Raw genomic sequence first — 22,369 nt, 5'->3', positions numbered from 1 at the left:
ATGTTCCCATGACCTCTTTTCCGAGGGGGCGAATTTCAAAACCACTGCTGATTGAATTTTATGACGGGTTTTTCCTCGATAAAAATCAAAAACCCAAAATAAGAACCGTTTAATGCATGGTGTATTAAATGTTAACATTTAGTGTAACTTTAATTTGCTCAATTATAAACGACAATCGTCCGGGCCGGCGCTGCTAACGTTGACAGCACAGCGCCCACTCCAGATTATCAGACGGCAATGCACTGTTATGACGTCATAGAACATTGAGTTGATGCTGCATGTCTGTCCTAAACCTTACTTTATCTCTAAACTGTGTTACAAAACTGAAAAAAAAAAAAAAGTTTTGAGGACTGTACAGAAATGTATTGTATTGACAAGAAGGCTATCAGGGTTCTTCCATATCTGCTAGTCCAGCCGCCTAGCCCTCCAATACCGTTAGCTAGAAGTGGGTGAATAAAGAAAGTCATAAAATGTTGCCTGACTCATGGGTCCGAAGTCCTTTTACCGCCATCAGTTGGACACATGCTGTAACTTCATTTTTCTCTTCACTCCCTTGTCAGTTGTTTTGTCTCGAGTGTCATGGCGTGTGAACGTAAACATTTGACAATCCATGAAAAAGTTGAAATTATCGAGTATGAGCAAGCAAATACGTGCAGTGTTCGTGAGCTTGCAGATACATTCTGTGTACGAGAAACACAAATAAATACAATTCTGCGAAATAAAAACTACATATTAAGACAGTGGCGTGAAGTCGGTGCTGACAAGAGGAAAAACGCAGTTCCAAAAACTGAAGGTAATTAATCAGTATTATCTAACCCTAGAACTGCTGCAGGTTTAACTGCCAGGTGCCGCAGTTAAGGGCATTTTTTCTCTAGTGCATTTGATAACAGGAAACAATGTCGTGAAAGCTGAAATTCTTCTTCCTCTTATTCTATATAATTACGGGAAACGTAAAAAATATAATAATAATAATAATAATAATAATAATAATAATAATAATAATATGAAGTTGTAATATTGATATAACATTATTTGAATTTAAGCGGCTCCATTGCTAAATGGTTAACGTGCTGGCCTTTGGTTCAAGGGGTCCCGAGTTCGATTCCCGGCCGGGTCGGGCATTTTAACATTAATTGGTTAATTGCCATGGCTCAGGGGTGATTGGTTGTGCCGTTTTCAACATTAAAGTTCATCATAGGTAGGGCCCCATCCTCATAGACGCGCAGGTCGTTTATAGGCGTCAGGTCGAAATATGTGAGCCAGGCCTCTCCGACGGGCACGTTTGTTTGTTTGTTTGTTTGTTTGTTTGTTTGTTTGTTTGTTTGTTTGTTTGTTTGTTTGTTTGTTTGTTTGTTTGTTAGTGAGTGAGTGAGTGAGTGAAACAGCGTGAAGCCGAATTTCAGAGTTCCGCAATGAAAAAATATATTTACAATGGAGCAGCACAATGCAAACATAAAAAATAAGTAGAACAATGAGGAAAATCATCTAATGGTAAAAATAGCGGAAGAAAATTAAAAACTAACAAAATAATTGTAGACACACAACCATTAACAACAAAACATAAAAGCAAAAAGAAAAGAACGAAGAAAATTAAATATTGAAAGTAAAACGAAGACAACAACTTATAGCTAGGCACAGTAAGATAAATACAGATGTGGCACAGAAGTAACTGTATAGTAGGCCTACAATAAAAAAGTAAATAAATATTACATTGTGCACAATAGAGGGGACAGCAGTGAGAAGAGAAAACAGGTATATGAAGAAAATGAGCTAGCTTAAATGAATGTTGTTATTATTATTATTATTATTATTATTATTATTATTATTATTATTATTATTATTCGAATTAAATAAAATATTCATGTTTCTTGCACACAGAATGGTATTTTCAGGAGATAGTTTATTTTCAAAATGACATTCCGAAGCGTAGAAGTGCTTTTACTTATCCAGACAGTAATTTCTAATCTTCATATTTGAACTGCTTGATGAAAAATAGATTCTGTACCGAGCGAGTAGCTGTGTGGTTCGTGTCACATAGCTGTGAGTTTTTTTTTCTATTGGCTTTACGTCGCACCGACACATATGTCTTATGGCGACGATGGGACAGGAAAGGGCTAGGGCTGGGAAGGAAGCGGCCGTGGCCTTAATTAAGGTACAGCCCCAGCATTTTCCTGGTGTGAAAATGGGAAACCACGGAAAACCATCTTCAGGGCTGCCGACAGTGGGGTTCGAACCCACTATCTCCCGAATACTGGATACTGGCCGCACTTAAGCGACTGCAGCTATCGAGCTCGGTAGCTGTGAGCTTGCATTCAGGACATAGTGAGTTCTGACCTTACTGTCGGTAGCCCTGAAGATGGTTTTCTGCGGTTTCCTATTTTCACACCAGGTAGATGCTGGGCCTGCACTTTAATTAAGACCACGGTCGCTTCCCTCCCACTCCTAACCTTTTCCTATCCCATAGACGCCATAAGACATATCTGTGTCAATGCGACGTAAAGCAGATTGTTAGAAAATAAAAACATCAGAATTTCCACGGTAGTATCATAAAGATACGGAATTTCTTTCTAATTGTTAGAAATTAGTAAAAGGAATAGTGGATCTTGCAGTACAGTTCTGGTATATTTCTATATTTTCTGCCAACCAGCCTACCTGGCTGGACATAATTAACAATCCGCTCTTGCAGAAGAGACGCATAAATCTCTCTGGACGATTTCAAAATAGCATCCTGTTTCACCCACCAGCACAGACTTGGAGGGGGTCCACTGAATGTGAATTACTCAGACACGAAAATGTTCGTTTTATAGGTCATTATCAACACTCACTTAGAGCTTCCAAGTCGTTACTGTATGCGCTACAGTGCGTTTTGTTCGTCAACCTTTCAGCAAGTTCGCCAGGCTGTCTCCAACAATCAACTTCCCGCATAAATGTTTGGCTTCATTGCATACTTGGAACGTGACCTGGAAGAAGGCAGATGTAAAACCTACAAGTTTATATTCAATTGACTAAATTATTTTATTTCAAGGTTCAAAACAAGCTTGAAGCAGACGTATCACGACAGTATATCAGTATTAATAAAATTAAAATAAAGAGAGACTTCCAGCAAAATGACTACATTTGAAGACTAATAAAATAAAGGTAATATAAGACAGCCAGTAAAATTACTATAATTCAAGACGAAGTATTGGAAACAAGTGTGTTAATATAATCACACAATATAGTTGAAAATAACATTCTACTAATAATGATACCTTGGCTATGAGACAAACTTCTGATGACGATTGTTTAAAATGGGCTTTACATAGAGGTCATCGGCCCAGAGAAACATATCAGTTTATTAGATCACATAATGGCAATAGTGAATGGCTATATTCGAACTATAACCCACCTGATCCCTGCGAAAGAAACTCATTGGAACCAATTAAATGCGGCTCTTATCTTCTAATGACCTGGAACCCATTTGTTTACCATTCTTGCCCAAACATGTTATATTATGTCTAAGTCAGGATGCTGTTCGAAGAAAACTTTGGTTACATATGCAGTGTGAACAGGGCAGTCATACTGCACAATCTTGATAACCAGAACTTCTTCCACGAGGTAAATAAGTAGAACACTAGGAAGAACAGCACCTTCTAAAATGTCCACATATTCCCAAGTATTCATATGTGGAATGCCCTGTATGAACTTTCCTGGACTAACGCCACTTATACACTTACACCAGTAAGCCACATGTGACGCGATCCGACTGATCAGTTACCTGAACCAAGGGCTCTTCACAACGCTTGCCAACTGGACGCCAGCACTTCAGCTGTTTACCTGGATCAGAGCAAAATACCTTTTCATCCATTCGCATTACTTATAGCTGCAAACGTAGAATTTGAATGATTCCAGCATCCTATTCCGGATTAGTTCTTTTAAGAGCATTGTTATGTTTCCTATGATCTAGCATTCTTTCTTCACCTCGTTCTGCATGCTATTGCTTAAACTATTGCTGGGTGGCCATGTGAGCCTTCCACATGCCAACAGTGCGGCCTCGATTCACTTGTGATAACATCTTACAGTCTTCTTCTTCCTCTTTTTCGTCTTCCATCGATGTACAGGTCGTTGTAAACCTTGGCCTCTTCAACAGTCTTCCGCCATTTATCTCGATCCACCGCTAAAGTTTTCTAATTTCTACAGCCCATTTCCCGAAGACCTTCAATGACTCTATCCATCCATCTGGTTCTCGGTAGATCTCGTCCTGTTTGTCCCCCTGGATTTCCATTTAATATATCTATAGGTACTTCCACATCACTCATCCGTGCAACGCATCCGGCCCTCCTCTATTTGGCTGATTTCATCTAATAGGTGGATTTTTATAAATGCTGTACAGTTCATGATTGTACCTTCTCCATGTTCTTCCTTCACAGGTTGGGCCGATGATTCTTAGAATTAGGCTACCTTTCTTTTGAAGGCATCCAGCATTCCGGTATCTTTTGCTGTTAATGGCCAAGTTTCCGAGGCATATGCAAGCACAGGTCTTATAAGTGGTACAAATCAAGTGCCTTGAGGAGATACGTCTTGTTAGAGCAAAATAGGCTCTGTTAGCTGCTATTAATCTCTGTTTAATTTTATAGGAGGTATCATTTGAGTAGGTCACTGTCGATCCCAAGTATTTAAACTAATCAACTCCCTCGAAGGTGTAATCTCCCACAGTTATTGAGGATGGCATGTTCCCCTTGAATGCTTTCCCAGCAACCATATATTTAGTTTCCTCTTAAAATGTTACCAAACCAAACCAAACCCCGTGGCACTACAGCCCTTGAAGGACCTTGGCCTACCAAGCGACCGCTGCTCAGCACGAAGGCCTGCAAATTACGAGGTGTCGTGTGGTCAGAACGACGAATCCTCTCGGCCGTTATTCTTGACTTTCTAGACCTCTTAAAATGTTACAGTATAACTAAATCTCTGCCGCCACGGTATAGCAACACACATACTGTGCCTTCAACACTATCTTCTTCTCCTTTTTGGGTGCTGGAGTGGGGCAGTGTTGATTGTTGATGTCGAAACACCAATTCTGTGCATGCGTACTATGTTACCAGACATCGTAAATGATAATAGTCTATAATGAGGGCCCCGGATTTTTGGACAGTCAGAGTATAGGCTAGAATTCAAACTTACTGAAGCGAGTAGCAAGAACACGATAGCCTGCACAACGGTTATGCTATAAGCTTTGCACAAACATCAGGCGCTCCTTTACCAGAACACCTAGAATTTGTTACTCTTACTACATTATATATGGAGGACGAGCTAGACGACAATTCCGAATCACCAAATGAATTTGCATTTTAACCTGTTAATCTACTTCCTAAAAATTATGTTGTCTATCTATAACATAGGGAAGAGTTGAAATATGTTGAATTTTGATTGAATTTCTTTAATTTCAGGGACGCCCATCAACCGGCTGCCCATCATGGCCAAATCGGTGCTCGATCTGTACGAGCTGTACAATCTAGTCATTGCACGTGGAGGTCTCGTGGACGTAATAAACAAGAAGTTGTGGCAGGAGATCATCAAAGGCCTTCACTTGCCCTCGTCGATCACATCAGCAGCTTTCACACTCCGAACACAGTAAGTGTTTAACATTCCTTAAACCAGAACCATCTCTGCGATCCGAGTTTTCCAACAATGACTGCAGGTAAATTTGTGCTAAGAAACTTCTATTAAGAAGGCACTCTTATCAGTGAATAATAATAATAATAATAATAATAATAATAATAATAATAATAATAATGTACCTTTTTTTGCTAGTTGCTTTACGTCGCACCGACACAGATAGGTCTTATGGCGACGATGGGACAGGAAAGGGCTAGGAGTGGAAAGGAAGCGGCCGTGGCCTTAATTAAGGTACGGCCCCAGTATTTGAATAATGTACTTCTATCACTTGTTCCGTTCCTCTACAGGGTCGGGTATGAAGTCAGATGAATCTTCGTAGCCAGTTTTTATGACCGGATGCTCATCCTGACGTCAACCTGATAAGAGGAGTTAATGAGATGAGATGAAATGAATAACGTGATATAGAAGAGATAGGAAGGGAGAAGGTGAATCCCGGTGCCGGCATATAGCCTACTCCTTTCTAATAGTACCAAGGGATCTCCTCAAGGCTTTTATCCCCATTCGACGGACAAATCAGCATCAACAGCGTCATATATTTTCATTCCATATGAGCACTGCGGAGAATTTGGAATTTCCAGGCTTTTGGTACACAATCTAGTGATCAGAAATTGTATACCACCACCTCACCTACCCTGCCTGCCAACATTCTGATAGTGAAAATTGTTTCGATCAACGGGACTCGAGCCGGCTAACCACGGTGTCAGACCGTATAGACTTAAAACGCCTTAACGATCATAGCCACCAGGCCGGCTAATAATAATAATAATAATAATAATAATAATAATCGAGCGAGTGGCTTCGCGGTTTGAGTCACGTACCTGTCAGCTTGAATTCGCAAGATTGTGGGTTCGAACCGCACTGTTAGCATTCCTGAACATGTCTTTCCGGGTTTTCCAATTTTTATACCAGCCAAATATAAAAAAAGAAAGACCTATCTGTGTGTTCGTGCGACATAAAGCAGATAGTAAAAAACATGCACGTTAAAGAAATGTATTATTATTATTATTATTATTATTATTATTATTACACGTTTAAGATATGTGCCTTGGATTTTGAATAAGGCACAGTTATCATCATCATCATCATCCAGGGAGTTCGTTAATATAGGAAGGCAATACACACGTAGACATAGGTTGCCACAGATTTGGACCCTCTTTATTTCTGGTACGTTTTTTCTGGTACCTCCATAATTGAATGTGGATGTGATTTGAGCCAGTGTGGCTTGTTTGTTACCACGGATGATTTTAGTCAGAAGCTAATCGCGATCATTAAGCATTCGTGGTCAGTCACTGCACTGTTCACTGTTCGTGATAATGCCTTCCACGAGGTACACGCGCGACTCGTCGACCGAGGAATGTGAAATATCCGCACAACTTCGACAATGGAATGTTCCATTTATCTGGCCCCCACTATCGGGCCGCATTTGAAAGACAACAATTCACGTCCCCTTGCCACTACGAACACAGGCGGTGTTTACACTCGCTCTCTAGATGTCAGGTCACACCTGGTACAGGTCTCGGCACTTCAAAGACGTCACTGTGCGGTGGTCCTATCGACCATTACCTTTAAAAACGTTCAGTATTTCAGTGCGCATAGGTTTTATAAGTTAAACTTACAATATACTATATAATAAAAATCTTCCAGGCTATTATGCTCTGGTCCACTCCTCTCGCTTCTCCCAGACGTCCATATCTGTGGCAACCTATGTCTACATGTGTATTGCCTTCCTATATTAACGAACTCCCTGGATGATGATGATGATGATGATGATGATGATGATGATGATAACTGTGCCTTATTCAAAATCCAAGGCACATGTCGAGACGTCTGGGAGAAGCGAGAGGAATGGACCACGGCATAATATCCCGGAAGATTTTCATTACATTGACACCGGCCGTGAAAGCCTTCATACTTTAATTACAGTATATTGTTTAATTACTGTACAAGAAACCTTTAAAAAAGGACAGGCCACCCCATTGGAGGGACGTCCTTCAGTACGGTACATATTACTCGCAACAGCTCACGACTAATGAGACCTGTGTATTTCAAGAACTAATATGTTGAACTGTAAGATCATGTAGTTACAGAAGAGAGAGAGAGGTCGCTTACAAAAGAGTTCTTCTCACCGTGTTGACAACCACTAGGTGACGCCCGTAAACACGCACTTGACTGAAGACTAGAACACATGTAAATTAGGTTACTCCGATGATGGTTACGTTTGGTTTTTAAAAGGGAAAAACAGTGGCATTCTAGCATTAATTGAAAGAGGAAAACAGATATTATCTACTCTGTAAAGAATGATGATTGTGGAGAAATGTATTCTTCAGGCAAATTCTCTTTTACGGCAGTCTCAAGAACCTTGTAACAAATTTCAATCTCAATACGTTTTACATTCACGATGACATTGATACTGGTTTTCAACCCCGTAGTGTAAGAGTCTTGTGCCTGCCTCTTACCCAGACGCCGCTGGTTCGATTCCCAGTCAATCCAAGGATTACAATTCTGGACTGAAAGATGGAATGGAATTCATTGAGGCCTGTGACACCAATCAAGGAGGGGCTGGTATGGGAGGTAGTGGACCCATCCATATGCCTGAAGAGTGAAGATATCATCACTCTGACTGCGTGGCACTCCAATATCTGCAGGCCATCTGGTTGAGCAGCAGTCGTCTTGGCAGGTCGAGACCTTTGATGAACTGTTGCACCTCGGGTTTGTTGTTGTTGAGATGATGAGTTTTGTATTCTAGTAGATTACACGATTACATTTACGAATGGTCTTCTTCCTAGTTCTTTCCCAGTTTATTAGGATCGTCATGAGCTGTGGATTTGGTTCAGATTTACGACCGGATGCCCTTCCTATCGCAAACGTTATTCACTATTGCATTATTTTATGGTTGTTATAAAGTGATGTGTGTAGATGAAACGATTTGTATTAACACGAAGTCAAAAACACAGTCCCCAAACCAGAAGAATTAATAATATGCAATTTACCCGACCCGGCCGGGAGTCGAACCTGGGACCCTCTGAACCGAAGACGAGTACGCTGACCATTCAGCCAAGGAAACGTATATTACCTTTACGAATGGTATAGGTAAAAGCACTTGCAGTGCTCAATGAGTGCTCAGAAGAAGAGTAGCAATTGAACAAGGAGAAAAGGATAGAAACTGCATGCACTCCACATATTATAAAGACGTTGCTTATTTCATTTAATGTTTTGATTTTAAAACGTGCTTATGTTGCTCTGACATGATCATCGCCAATTGTTTTACCCTAGTGATTGTCATTTGTTTGTCATGATGACGCAGCGAAGAGGAGAGAACACTCGAGAGCGCTAGTGTTTGTACTGGAGGTACGTTACAACGACTCGCTTGTTCTACAATTAACTTCCATCCATGTCAAACGGCCAATTTACATTTCGCATGAAATTGTTTCACTGTATGGAGATACCGTGGGAGACGAACAGGCTCGCCTCTTCTCAACGTCCATGCCTTACTGCCTAGCTGACCTATTAGGACAGCTAATCTTTTGATATTCTATTAGCATACACAGAGTTCTCACGCTAAATACAATGGCACCTAAAATAGTTTAACTTCTAAGGCGGAGTGAAAGTGTTTCAACCCGGTTCAAAAACCTCTGTGAAATTGCGCAAAGTATTTGAAAACTATCTTTATGATTTTAAACAGGTTTGAGAAATTATTTCACAGTTTTAAATTCAATGTGGCGACGAATTTAGTTTTGCTACGTTGCTACGGGTAAGCTACGTTCCTCTCTGAAACCGGTCGACAGAAGAATTTGAAGAAACGAGGGCAGGGACAAATTTTGGAGTTTCCTATATCGGGGTTAAAATTATCTGGGTGTTTTAAGTATTTCAGCCGCCTCCCTGATGATTCTGAGGGCGATACTGTTTTATACAGGCTACAGCCTCAGAGAATTATTGCTACCTATTATCAGAACCATCAAAGAGTGAAGCTTTATTGCTGTCATTCGTTGTCCTTAGCATAGGGCTAAAAAAAGGCGTCCCAATTACACTTTAGGGTACCATTTTTTAAGTTCTTTGTTGATTTCTCTTAACAACGATTGATGCGTCGTGTTTCAGTTTTCTGCTTTGTCCTGATGAGGAAAGGCAAGGTAGCTTTTGAAACGCGCGTTGAGTGAGTTTATATATTTTAATTACACTGCATAATCCCAAAAGCATTGCATAATGAATAGTTACAAGGGTCGTGAAAGTCTAAGTCCGGGCCTCTCAGGGTGCATGCGCCTGGTGCATGCACTGTGCACGATGCAAAAGACGACCTCGCTTGTTTGACCAGAGTGCAGACCACCACTCCTCGATTTGGAGCAATAGCGCTGTCTCTCTCTTTCCCCGCGCCTGTCTCGCTCGCTCGCCCTGTTTCCCTCTTCCTCATTTGCTCCGTAGCGCTCCAAATCCGAGCCGAGTTGAGCCGAGCTCAGCCGAGTAGCCCAGAGACGAAGCGTTGGTCCGAGCCGAGCCGAGCGGGACCGATGCACTGTGGACAGGAACTCTGCGCCGCTGTCTGCGCGCGTGAAATTTTGGGCGTTTGAGAGGCCCTGGTTTAAATGATAATACCTGTACCAACGTGGGTCACATTTCAGCCATTTTATGAAACTTAGAGCCATATAAACGGAAGTCCGCTGTCATCTTATTTTTATGGAAATAAAATAATAATTAACCATGAAAATGAAAATCCACAGCCTGTTTCCAGTCATTCGACCTGGTCAGGAATGGAATGGATGAAGCCCCCGTCTAGCGGCGAGGATAGGAATTGTGCCGGCTGCCGAAGCCTGTCGCACTCCTCTGAGGCAATGATTAATGAATGACAGGTGAGATGAAATGATAATGAAGAGTGTTGCTGGAATGAAGGATGACAGAAAAAAACCGGAACCGGAGTACCCGGAGAAAAACCTGTCCCGCCTCCGCTTGTCCAGCAGAAATCTCACCTGTAGTGACCGGGATTCGAACCACGGAACCCAGCGGTGAGAGGCCGCCACGCTGCCGCCTGAGCCACGGAGGCTCAGTTAACCATGTAAGTGTAAATTATATTAATGAATGTGTTCAGTGATCAGAATGTTACAAAACATATCAAGAAAAACGATGAACATTTATTGCTTAAGTCACAATGTAGCAAAAATGCTCTACAACTGACGTTTTTCCTCTCCTGTAAAATGACTAAAATGTGATTAACGTTTGTTTAGTTCTCATGTGCCAACGGCCGTAGCCGTGTTGAAACACCGGATCCCGAAGTTAAGCAACATTGGGCGTGGTCAAGATTTGGATGGGTTGCAACGCGCTGTTCGTGGGGGGGGGGGGGGGGGGGGTAAGGGAATGGAGGAACGGAAAGGAACTGGCCAACCTACCGTACGTAAACTCCGGCTCAGGCACACCGCTACTGAGGTTCGGATCTGCCTTCGGGCAAAATGCACCCTGTTCTCATGTACAGATATTGAACAAATATTTGTTTAGAATTCAAACCTACCGGGCGAGTTGGCCGTGCGCGTAGAGGCGCGCGGCTGTGAGCTTGCATCCGGGAGATAGTAGGTTCGAATCCCACTATCGGCAGCCCTGAAAATGGTTTTCCGTGGTTTCCCATTTTCACACCAGGCAAATGCTGGGGCTGTACCTTAATTAAGGCCACGGCCGCTTCCTTCCAACTCCTAGGCCTTTCCTATCCCATCGTCGCCATAAGACCTACCTGTGTCGGTGCGACGTAAAGCCCCTAGCAAAAAAAAAAAAAAAAGAATTCAAACCTCTAGTTTAGCATCTCCCCTCCATCCAGTTACGGCTAGTAAAGAAATAAGAAAATAGAGCCTCGTTGCGCGTCCGCTTTGTGAAGGTGTCTTAGAATAACAAACACGTGGTTAGTTACAGATGAGTCATGTGACGAAAGAGAAGTGACCTGCTTCTTGCGTATTTTAATTAAAACAATTGTCATAGTCTCGTTCGGTGGGGAGAATGAGGTACCCTTCCGTTGCCAGAATGGAGCTATCAGTCATCTATCTTGTTGGCTTTGGCTATGTCCCAAGCTCCACCTGAAGCGAGCCAACCTGATGAATTAATCAGTTCGAAATAAGGGAAGACTTGACATTAAAAACACACTGCCCGAATGATTGATGGTAGATTCATCTACTACTGCCTTCTCATCCACAAAGGCATGATGATTATGTCGCAGCGACGACTAGAAATAGACGCCGCCGCCAGGACGTCAAAGGGCACGCAAGCAAGCAGGCAGTCAGGGAGGTAGACGGCTTGACACGACGAGAGTGAGAGGGCATGAGAACTGAAGAGATAGAGTTCGCACCTCATTTAATAACGCCTCTCACTGGAAAATAAGCATTTGCGACACACATAACGTAGTGACAGCCCCACTGCTGCATTCCATCACGGAATGAGACGCGGTCGGTTAATGAGAAAGGTTATCAAATCTCTCGCGCACACATACACACGTTAAATCTCTCGACAGCAGTGCCACAAGAGGTTTATTTTGAAGTCTAACTAAATGAAATGTTGGCAAGGCGCTTTATCTAACGCAACCTGATATTATAGTGCTACATCAAATCAACAAGGAACAGGAATGTCGGGTGCCATATATCTTTCTCCCGAACATTGCTTACAATTTGTTTAACGTCGCATCGACACAAATAGGTCTTATGGCGATGATGGGAAAGGAAAGGCCTAGGAATGGGAAGAAAGCGGCCGTGACCGTAATTAAGGTACAGCCCCAGAATTTGCTTGGTGTGAAAATGGGAAACCACGGAAAACCTTCTCCAGGGCTGCCGACACTGGGGCTCGAACCCACTATCTCGAACATTGCTACTGATGACTAATAAGAATAATAGTGTTAATTTTTAAAATCCAGCTGTCTGTTTCATTAAACGTAGGGTTGCAGTCCGCCCAGCATTTGACGGACATATCCTGTATTTTTTGTAATCTGTCTTTACGTCCGGAACGAATTTAAATTTGTATCTAATTGTGGGTTTCGAAGTTAAAAAGTAGAACTTCTTTCTTTCTTTCTTTCTTTCTTTCTTTCTTTCTTTCTTAATCCGTTTACTCTCTAGGGTTGGTTTTTCCCTCGGACCCAGCGAGGGATCCCACCTCTACCACATCAAGGACAGTGCCGTGGAGCATGAGACTTTTGGTCAGGGGATACAACTTGGAAGGAGGACCAGTACCTCGCCTAGGCGGCCTCACCTGCTGTGCTGAACAGGAGTCTTGTTGTGGGATGGGAAGATCGGAAGGAAGAGGAAGAAAGCAGCCGTGGCGTTAAATTAGGTACCATCCCGGCATTTACCTGCAGAAGTACACAGCCAAGGAAAACCACTTCGAGGATGGCTGAAGTGGGAATTGAAACCCCTCTACTCAGCTGATCTCCCGAGGCTGAATGGATCCCATTCAAGCCTTCGTACCACTTTTCAAATTTCGCGGGAGAGCCGGGAATCGAACTCGGGCCTCCGGGGATGGCATCTAATCACACTAACCACTACACTACACCTTTTCTACTGTTTTGTATTACCTATTAATTTCAAATTTCTTATGATATATTCGAGTGAATAAGACAGATATGTCTAAAATTAAAAGAGCTCAGAAACATGGACATTAAGGAAGACAGAGAAGAATAGAGGCATTTGAGATGTGGATTTGGAGAAAAATTGAAGGAGTAAGCTGTGAAGACAGAATATCAAATTAGGAAGTTCTGAAGAGAGTGGGGAAAGTGAGGAGCATGCAGACTGTAATCCAAAAAAGGAAGAAAATTTGGATATTGCATAATTGCTTTGCTATTTTCTTTACGTCGCACCGACACAGATATGTCTTATGGCGACGATCGGACAGGAAAGGCCTAGGAATGGGAAGGAAGCGGCCGTGGCCTTAATTAAGGTACATCCGCAGCATTTGCCTGGTGTGAAAATGGGAAACCACGGAAAACCACCTTCAGGGCTGCCGATAGTGGGATTCGAACCCAGTTTCTCCCGGATGCGAGCACACAGCTGCGCGCCCCTAACCGCACGTCCAACTCGACCGGCATTGCATAATCTAAGACATAATACTTTACTACGGGTAGCAATGGAAGGGATGATAAAAGGAAAACGAGGTAGGGGAAGGAGACGATATCAGTTTAGAGAGCATGTATGTGTATGTTGGGTATTCAGCCCGAATGCTGGTTTGATCCTCTGCAGCTCCGCCAACAGCTGTCATAAATAGCCTAGGCGTCACTGAAGAGGCGTACTAGGGAAATGAGGAGTGAGGTAGTTTCCCGTTGCTTTCCTCACTGAGCCAGCAGTTATTACATATCGGTCTGCCAAGCCCACTGAAATGCATGCACCAACCGACCCTATGAGCGATATTTTCACACCATTCATAACAGGGACTGGCTGCATAAGGAATGGTATTACTAGCATCACTTATACCACAGTCACTTTCAAATTGTCAAAGCCCAGGATGAGACTGAGACAGGTCAATGAAAGTAACAAATTTGATATATAACCCATACCAGAAGACATAGTGCACTGTAAACACTACATCTCACCAGCAAAGGCATAACAAAAATAAAGGAAGATTATGCAGAAGTGAAGAGAAGGGCACAAGATCGAGAGCTGTGGAGGTCACAGCCAAGACTAGACTGCCGAATGGCAGAAAACCTATGATGATGATGATGATGTCAATAAAACAGAGTAAGACGCTGAGAACTGTAGCCTAAACACACAAACGATCACATTACACTAAGAAATTAACCCAATTTTGAAAGCGTTTAAGTTAGAGAGGTCACAGTCTCTAAGACGTTGATACTACTAACACAGTGCTTTGAAAGTTAATGCTGTAACGCAAGCAGTCTGAAGTTTCATGGAGCATTAGCACTCGCAGACTTACGATTATCAAGTCGACTTTTTTTTATGAATAATAAGATGGAAAATAAACTTGGATTTGGACGCGATTTCAGCTCCTATTGCATATCGTGATTGAATGAAGAGAATATACTTCCTCTGATGGTCAGTACAAAAGGAACTGAAAGCCAGAGAGCGCGAGAAAAACCCATTCGATAGGTTTTATTTCGGAAATTTTATTGGAGTCGCCTAATAAATCACAACAGGGAGACGTTAACTGTCCGAGCTATAAATTGGTTGTGCGGAATCAAAATGGCTGGCTCCTCATATCGTGACAGCTGAGCCGGCAATGGGTTGCGTGTTTCGCCCTTCAACGGGACTTACGATATCGAGCCAAACCCACTCACAAGTTTAACCCCCCTCCCCGCGCACGTTATAATGTTACACGTTTACAAGAACTTTTATTTTCAGGTTGAAGTAAGACACTTTCTCTTACAGAGAGTAAAAGGAAGAATTAGTGCCAACCGCAACACAATTTTATATACACTAGTTCCTTTATAATTAATTAAAGCATTAATTAAGCAATAAATACATAAATAAATGCCCAATGTATGTCCAACCTCTGTCCCGTTGCTCTACCATGTCGGGTTCGAAGTGAGACGAAACTTCGAAGTGAGCTTTTACGATCGGATGCCCTTCCTGACGTCAACCTTACGATAGTAGAAAGGGAGAGGTTGAAATTCAGTGCTGGCACATAGCCTACTTCTGTCGAATATCACTAAGTGGTCTGTTAAAGGTTTAACGTACCAATTCGACGGACGAATCACCGTCCGTCATGTCCCCACTCCATATGAACATTGTGGAGAGGTTTGAAATTTAATTGAATTTTTGGCATGCAATCTAATGATTAGAAATTAATTAAATTAGAAGTAAGTAAATAAATACAATTAAAAAATGTATTTCCAATTTTTTTTCGAAAGTTTCATTTTGCTAGTTGCTTTACGTCGCACAGACACAGATAGGTCTTACGGCGACGATGGGACAGGAAAGGGCTAGGAGTGGGAAGGAAGTGGCCGTGGCCTTAAGGTACAGCCCCAGCATTTGTCTGGTGTGAAATGGGAAACCACGGAAAACCAACCATCTTCAGGGCTGCCGACAATGGGGTTTGAACCCACTATCTCCCGAATACTGGATACTGGCCGCACTTAAGCGAATGCAGCTATCGAGCTCGGTCGAAAGTTTCAACTGTTTGTGGAGGACACAGTAACTTGTCTTGTTACTGTTGTTTTCTTCCGACCCCAACGTTACTACGTTTGTGAGGGCCACTGAGGTGTTGGTTTTTACAATTTGCTTTACGTCGCACCAACACAGATAGGTCTTACGGCGACGATGGGATAGGAAAGTGCTAGGAGTGGGAATGAAGCGGTCGTGGCCTTTACTAAGGTAGAGCCCCAGCATTTGCTTGGCGTGAAAATGGGGAAACCACGGAAACCATCTTCAGAGCTGCCTCCAGTGGGGTTGGAACCCACTGTCTCCCGAATGCAAGATCACAGCTGCGTGCATCTAACCGCACGGCCAACAAGGTCAACAGGTCAATGCAGCGTTATCTAATGTCAGTGGGATATGGGTGCAGAAGACGAACCACCATGACAACGGGCAAGGCTTCTCACCTGAGCATTGGACCATGGAGGACAGGCGACATGTTAGGTTGATCAGATGAGTCACTGTTTCAGTTGTTTCGAGTTGATGGTAGAGTTCGGATACGGCGCAGTCCCCATGGACCCCAGTCGTCAACAAGGCATCATGCAGGCATGTGGTAGCGCCATAGTGGTGTGGGGTGTGTTCACATGCTATAGGCTGAATCCGCTGGTCGACCTGAACAGGTCGTTGAGCAGTAGGATTGCCAGGTTTTTGAAATGCCAATAAGGGACTAAGGAACAGGTCACGTCGACACGACGTTAACGACATATGCTCAAGAAAACCAACAACCAAACCAAACCCCATGGCGCAACATCCCCGAAGGACCGTGGCCTACCAAGCGACCGCTGCTTAGCCTGAAGGCCTGCAGATTACGAGGTGCCGTGTGGTCAGCACGACGGATCCTCTCGGCCGTTATTCTTGGCTTTCTTGACCGGGACCGCCATCTCACCGTCAGATAGCTCCTCAATTGTAATCACGTAGGCTGAGTGGACCTCGAACCAGCCCTCAGATGCAAAATCCCTGACCTGCCCGAGAATCGAACCCGGGGCCTCCGGGTAAGAGGCAGGCATGCTACCCCTACACCGCGGGGCCGGCTGCTCAAGGAAACACTGAGATATAATTTCCTGTACTACAATTACATTGTATTATTCTTACAGCAACACTACTTCTAGAGGAACATCGTAAGGATCAGTGCAACATTTAGTCTTTATGAATATTGGCAAGACCAATCTGATTGTATTTTCGAAAAGAACCTAAGCAGGCCTCCCTGCACATCAACAACACAATTGTTTAACAAGTGTCATCCTTCAAATATCTTGGGACTGTAGTGACTGAGCATTGCGATCCGATGAATGGAATCTTATCCAGGATTGTGCAAACCAAAAATTTGTTCATCAGTATGAGGGCCCTCAACCTTCAGCTCCGAGTTCCGATCTTGCGATGCTAGGTTTTCTCTGCCATTCTGTATGGTTTTGAAGCCCTTTACTGGAGAGACGGATTGAATCTTTCAAAATTAACTTGTACAGAAGAATGCTTCGAATCCTGGGTACAAAGAAAGATCAATAAGGAAGTCCTCAGCTTGTTAAGTAAGGAAAGAAAAGAGCTAACAACCGCCAAGAAACGAAAGCTGAGGTACATCGGACAAATCATGAGGTGAACGATATGAACTTCTCAAACTCATCATCAAGGGAAAAAATTAAAGGAAAACTATCTGCGGAGAATCGGATAAATTCCTGAGAATCGGATAAATTCCTGGCTTAAAGACCTGCGCTATTGGTATGGACGAACTTCCATCGAAATCTGCTGCTTCGCGAGTTATCATAATTGGATCGCCAATCTTCGTATGGAGACTGCGTCTGAGAAAATCTCGAGGCACCATTAAAAATTCAGGTTCAAAATAACCAGGCTCTGCTGTATTTTGTTTTGAGATGGTGTAATATGAATATGAACACGCAGTTGTATTCATTGTAAGCTTGCGAGATTAGTTGCAATTGTATTAGCATCAGTATGTGCCACCGAGGTATGTCGATAATATTTCATTTTATGAGGATGGAAATTGCTCCCATATTTGAAGGTAAATATTGAATGTACTTGAGGAATGTCTAAGAAGCGCGTGACAAGCATCTTAAATTTCGCTCGCAGTGCATTCCTTTCTCAAGGCGGGGTGAAGGTTGTAGAGGTGTGTGAATGAAGGACAGATTTTTATTTTGTCCTAAATGCCGTCATACTTTTTTATACATAAATAGCCGACTCGATGGTAACCTTTACTTTTTTTTCTAAGAATAATACCTGAAAGACTGCTTAATTTTCATAGGCCACTGTCCGATCATGCCAGAATATCGCGTTCAAAGTATCGTTAATCAGTAGAATAGAAGTCCTCCATCAAATGCCAGTTTAATATAATTATTTGTTAATTTGATTTTAAATAATCGTCTAGTTTTATTTCTAACCTAAAAATCTGTTTTTAATTATCATGCTGTAGTTCCCTTGTTTAAATATTTCCAGTAACCTATCAAATTAATACTATATACTTACCGATAGGTAATTATATTAAATTAAATTTGTGTTAAAATTCAGAAATTATAACTTCATGCGCTGCCTCGATTAAACACTAGGTATACTGAAGAAATCACATGAAGTACAAATTTTCGGACCGAGCTCCATAGCTGCAGTCGCTTAAGTGCGGCCAGTATCCAGTATTCGGGAGATAGTAGATTCGAATCCTACAGTCGGCAGCCCTGAAGATGCTTTCCCGTGGTATTCCATTTTCACACTAGGAAAATGCTGGGGCTGTACATTAAGGCCACAGCTGCTTCCTTCCCATTCCTAGCCCTTTTCTGTCCCATCATCGCCATAAGACCTATCCGTGCCGGTGCGACGTAAAGCAACAAAAAAATATCTGGCTAGAAAAGTAGGCCTAGGTTTAACATATTTATTATGATTTTTACGGCCGATAAAAATAAAAGGATACGTTTCCAGGTTAACAATCGTTTAGTTCCGGGGAAGCAGAACGAGATCTTTGCTATACGAATATTACGTTTTACTGCAGTTCGTCTCGCATCCTTCGGCATAACAACCTCTTCAGCATGTCGTGTTCTGTTCAGAGGTTCTTATTTTGCCACTGTTCATTTATACTTATAATAGGCTGGTGGCTAAACATGTGCACTATTAGCTGTTAGCTGCACATGAAGCATTGACGACGGTCAAAAACCATTATACGTAAACGAAATCGGGCGAGTTGGCCGTGCGGTTAGGAGCGCGCAGCTTTGAGCTCGCATCCGGTAGATAGTGGGTTCGAAGCTTGTACCTTAATTAAGGCCACGGCCGCTTCCTTCCCATCCCTAGGCCTTTCCTGTCCCATCGTCGCCATAAGAGCTATCTGTGTCGGTGCAACATAAAAAACAAATAGCAAACGTATATGAAAATATTGCCTCTATATGAATATCGAGAATATAATACTCCAGAAACACCCGATAAATAGCAACAAACTGAGAACTGTCTAAATATTTAGCCACTTTCATTCCAGTTGGCAGCAAGGTGCAGGAAACGATCCGCAGAGCAGAAAGTGTCCACGGAACGTCTGCAAACACCAGTGTTGCCAGGTCTATAAATATAATATCGGCAAATTGTACGTGAAAAATTCTCGAGTTTTAATGAAAATTTCGGTAGTTTCTCGAGCACTGAAATTTTGTAATGTAACTAAATTAAAGAATGCAATAGTCATGTGAAGTTATTGTGAGAAAAATATACAATTTCACTCACCGTTACTTTCTGGCCAATCTATGCTTCTTATTCTTCTTTCTCCTCACTCTTCCTGTAGATGCCATTATTCAACAAGCGTAGAAATTGCGTGAAAATTTTGAAGTCGTAGCAGGATGCAGATTTTGTATTCCTTTTTGAATGCAGAAGTCCGGAGATCGTTTGAGTGCTCAGTCTATTTCTGGTTTTTGTTTTCATTCGATTTATAACAGAAAAAAATCCTTTCAACACTGGCAGATGATGAATGGGGAATCAGGATTGATAGCTCAGAAAACATTTGTGATCCATCTCCCTTTATAACTTTACATACTGCATTCCAAAATTCTATTAGATCTGCACTGTCAGCATCTTAATATCCGCCACTCAGTGTCAAGATTCTGAATGTAATGTTTAACACGCAGTTAGAAATGGTATGATGGACTCACCGTACTCACTTGCTTAACATCCTGATCTGATCATATGCAGGTCGGGGATTTCCCATCGAATGATGCAGTCAAGCGTGCGTTTTGAGTTCAATAAGAGGGGAGAGATTACGTAATTCGAGCCTGAAATGAATGTGGAGAAAGTACCTAACGAATGATGTTATCGATAAAACGTCACGCATTGAGACGGGGTAAGAGTTTTTCAGCACAAATATATTATGTGCCATTTATTATTATTATTCATTTTTATTAAATTTGGATTGGAAGACATTTCGGGAGATTTTGTTGTTTTTTCGGATTTTCTGATGTGTTGCAAACAAATCGGGAGATCGCCTGAAATTTTGTGAGACCTGGCAACACTGGCAGATACCACCCTAAGTCAATAAGGCTCAATATTAGTGGCTTCTGTCAAATATATTCGACTTCAATAAATTTTAGCTAGCAAAATATGTTCCTTCCCCCTAACGTAGTGTAGTCTAATACGTAGCGTATTGTTTAATTAAGTTATAAAAGTATAAAGTGTCATCGAGTGAAGAGGTTATTGAGGCCACGATAGATAAGATTCTTCGACTCTTGTAGATAGACATGAACTTTTACAAAAGAAAAAAAATAGAGACTGACAATAAACAAGCAAAAATTGATTCTTAAGTGTTGGCTCTTTTGAGCATTCTTCTTTACCTACCGCTTTTCCCACACCTGTGGGGTCCCGAATGCGAACTGCGTAGCACATGTGGATTTGGCCTTGTTTTACGGCCGGATGCCCTTCCTGACGCCAACCCTATATTGAGGTATGTGATCACTATTGCGTGTTTCTGTGGTGGTTGGTATTGTAGTGTGCTATGTGAATATGAAGAGGAGAGTGTTCGGACGGACACAAACACCCAGTCCCAGAGCCAGAAGAATTAATGAGAAGAGATTAAAATCCCCGACCCGGCCGGGAATCGAGCCCGGGACCCTCTGAACCGAAGGCCAGTACGCTGACCAACGAGTCGGACTCGTGTGGTATTTGATATAACGACTAGTGACTGGGTAAAACCAACAGATCTCTTGAATCTATTTTCTAAGAAGCCTCGAAAGTTGGATTGTAATCTGAGTGTAGCATTCGCCGTAAAACTATTCACCTCGATCATATTGTTCGAGTTTTGTATTTTAATGTAAGATTTTTGTATCGTATCGTGCAAACTGAATATCAGAATAATTTACTTGTATCGGTGTACGTATAGTGACACTCATCACTACATATGCACCTTCATTATGCTGTATCATCATTCTGTAACTGTAACCACCCCCCACCCCCACGGCCGATCCTGGATACGCTACTGAGGTAGAATAATTATAGTCGCGATGTTTCTTATCTAGATGGACATAGTTTATCTGTCGCCAACAATGATATTTGATCTTTAAGCCGTCACCATTTCCTTTCCCCTTCAACATTCTAGAATTATCTCCCGAGTTCCATCATTCTTGTTTCCTGCCTGTCGCGATGGAATTTGGAATGGTTGGCACTGCATCATAACAAGAAAAAATAGACTCTTCCGACTTTCTCCTTTTAATCTAAGAATGAATAACTTTGGCGCCTGAAATTGTAGGATTCTTTTTTAAAATGACACCACTACAGCTTTGTTATTGTGTAAAAGTCTCAATTCAGTACCTCTGTGGACATGAGAAACTAATAAGATAATCAGTCATGCTTCACCTACTTCCCCTTACTTCGGAAGATACAAGAAAGGCTCTATCAGTCTCCTCCCCATAACGCACAATCCTTCTCTACTTCTTGCGATTTTTTTTGCTGCTGGACTGCAGTTTAGAAATAGTTGCGTTGTTTTTTTGTTAAATACAGGGTCTCTCATATAAACTAAGACCGAACGCGTGGTGTTTGTACTCTGCGCTACGGCAGGTGCCTCAGCCGAACTTACGACGCGCACGGCCACCCTGCTGTGAGCGTGTATACAATCTTATATGAAATCTTACCTTATAAAATATGCTGGAAGTGTCAGCCTTTCTGGTTTATACAGGAATTGTATCTGGTAACTGTCCGACTCGTTGGCTGAATGGTCAGCGTACTGGTCTTCGGTTCAGATGGTCCCGAGTTCGTTTCCCGGCCGGGTCGGGGATTTTAACCCTAATTGGTTAATTCTAATGGCTCGGGGGCTGGCTGTGTGTGGCGTATTCAACATTAGAAATCATCCTAGGTAGGGCACTCATCTTCACAGATATGCAGGTCGCGTAATAGGCCGTCTACTAGTAAAAGACCTGCACCAGGCCTCTCCGGAGGCCATACGCCATTATTATTACCTGGTAACTACATTCTGGCTGATTCAAGTGAGTTCTGTCACTGTAATGTTTCTGATTTCATTCATAATCTGTTCTTTCTGTTCCTCCAACGTGTGAGGATACGTTCGATACACTTCTTCTTTCAGTTTACCCCACATGTAAAAATCACACTCATAGTTCTGAAGAACGAGGGAGAAATAGACCAGCACTAATCACTCTGTCTGC

The 22,369-nt window shown here is 42.3% G+C and overlaps 1 protein-coding gene across 6 annotated transcripts in view; it reads left to right on the top strand.

Moving 5' to 3' along the window:
• Positions 1-22,369, top strand: part of LOC136871660 (protein dead ringer) — a 917,083-nt gene that overhangs the window by 869,923 nt on the left and 24,791 nt on the right. For all 6 annotated transcript variants that reach the window (XM_067145149.2, XM_067145146.2, XM_067145148.2 and 3 more), the window contains exon 5: positions 5,427-5,610. In XM_067145149.2, the coding sequence (XP_067001250.1) occupies positions 5,427-5,610 (184 nt within the window). The remainder of the gene's footprint in view (positions 1-5,426; positions 5,611-22,369) is intronic.

Source organism: Anabrus simplex, chromosome 4, assembly GCF_040414725.1.
Source record: "Anabrus simplex isolate iqAnaSimp1 chromosome 4, ASM4041472v1, whole genome shotgun sequence".
Taxonomy (NCBI): domain Eukaryota; kingdom Metazoa; phylum Arthropoda; class Insecta; order Orthoptera; family Tettigoniidae; genus Anabrus; species Anabrus simplex.
The sequence above is the reverse complement of the archived record's forward strand: the minus strand, read 5'-3'. Positions and strand labels throughout refer to the sequence as shown.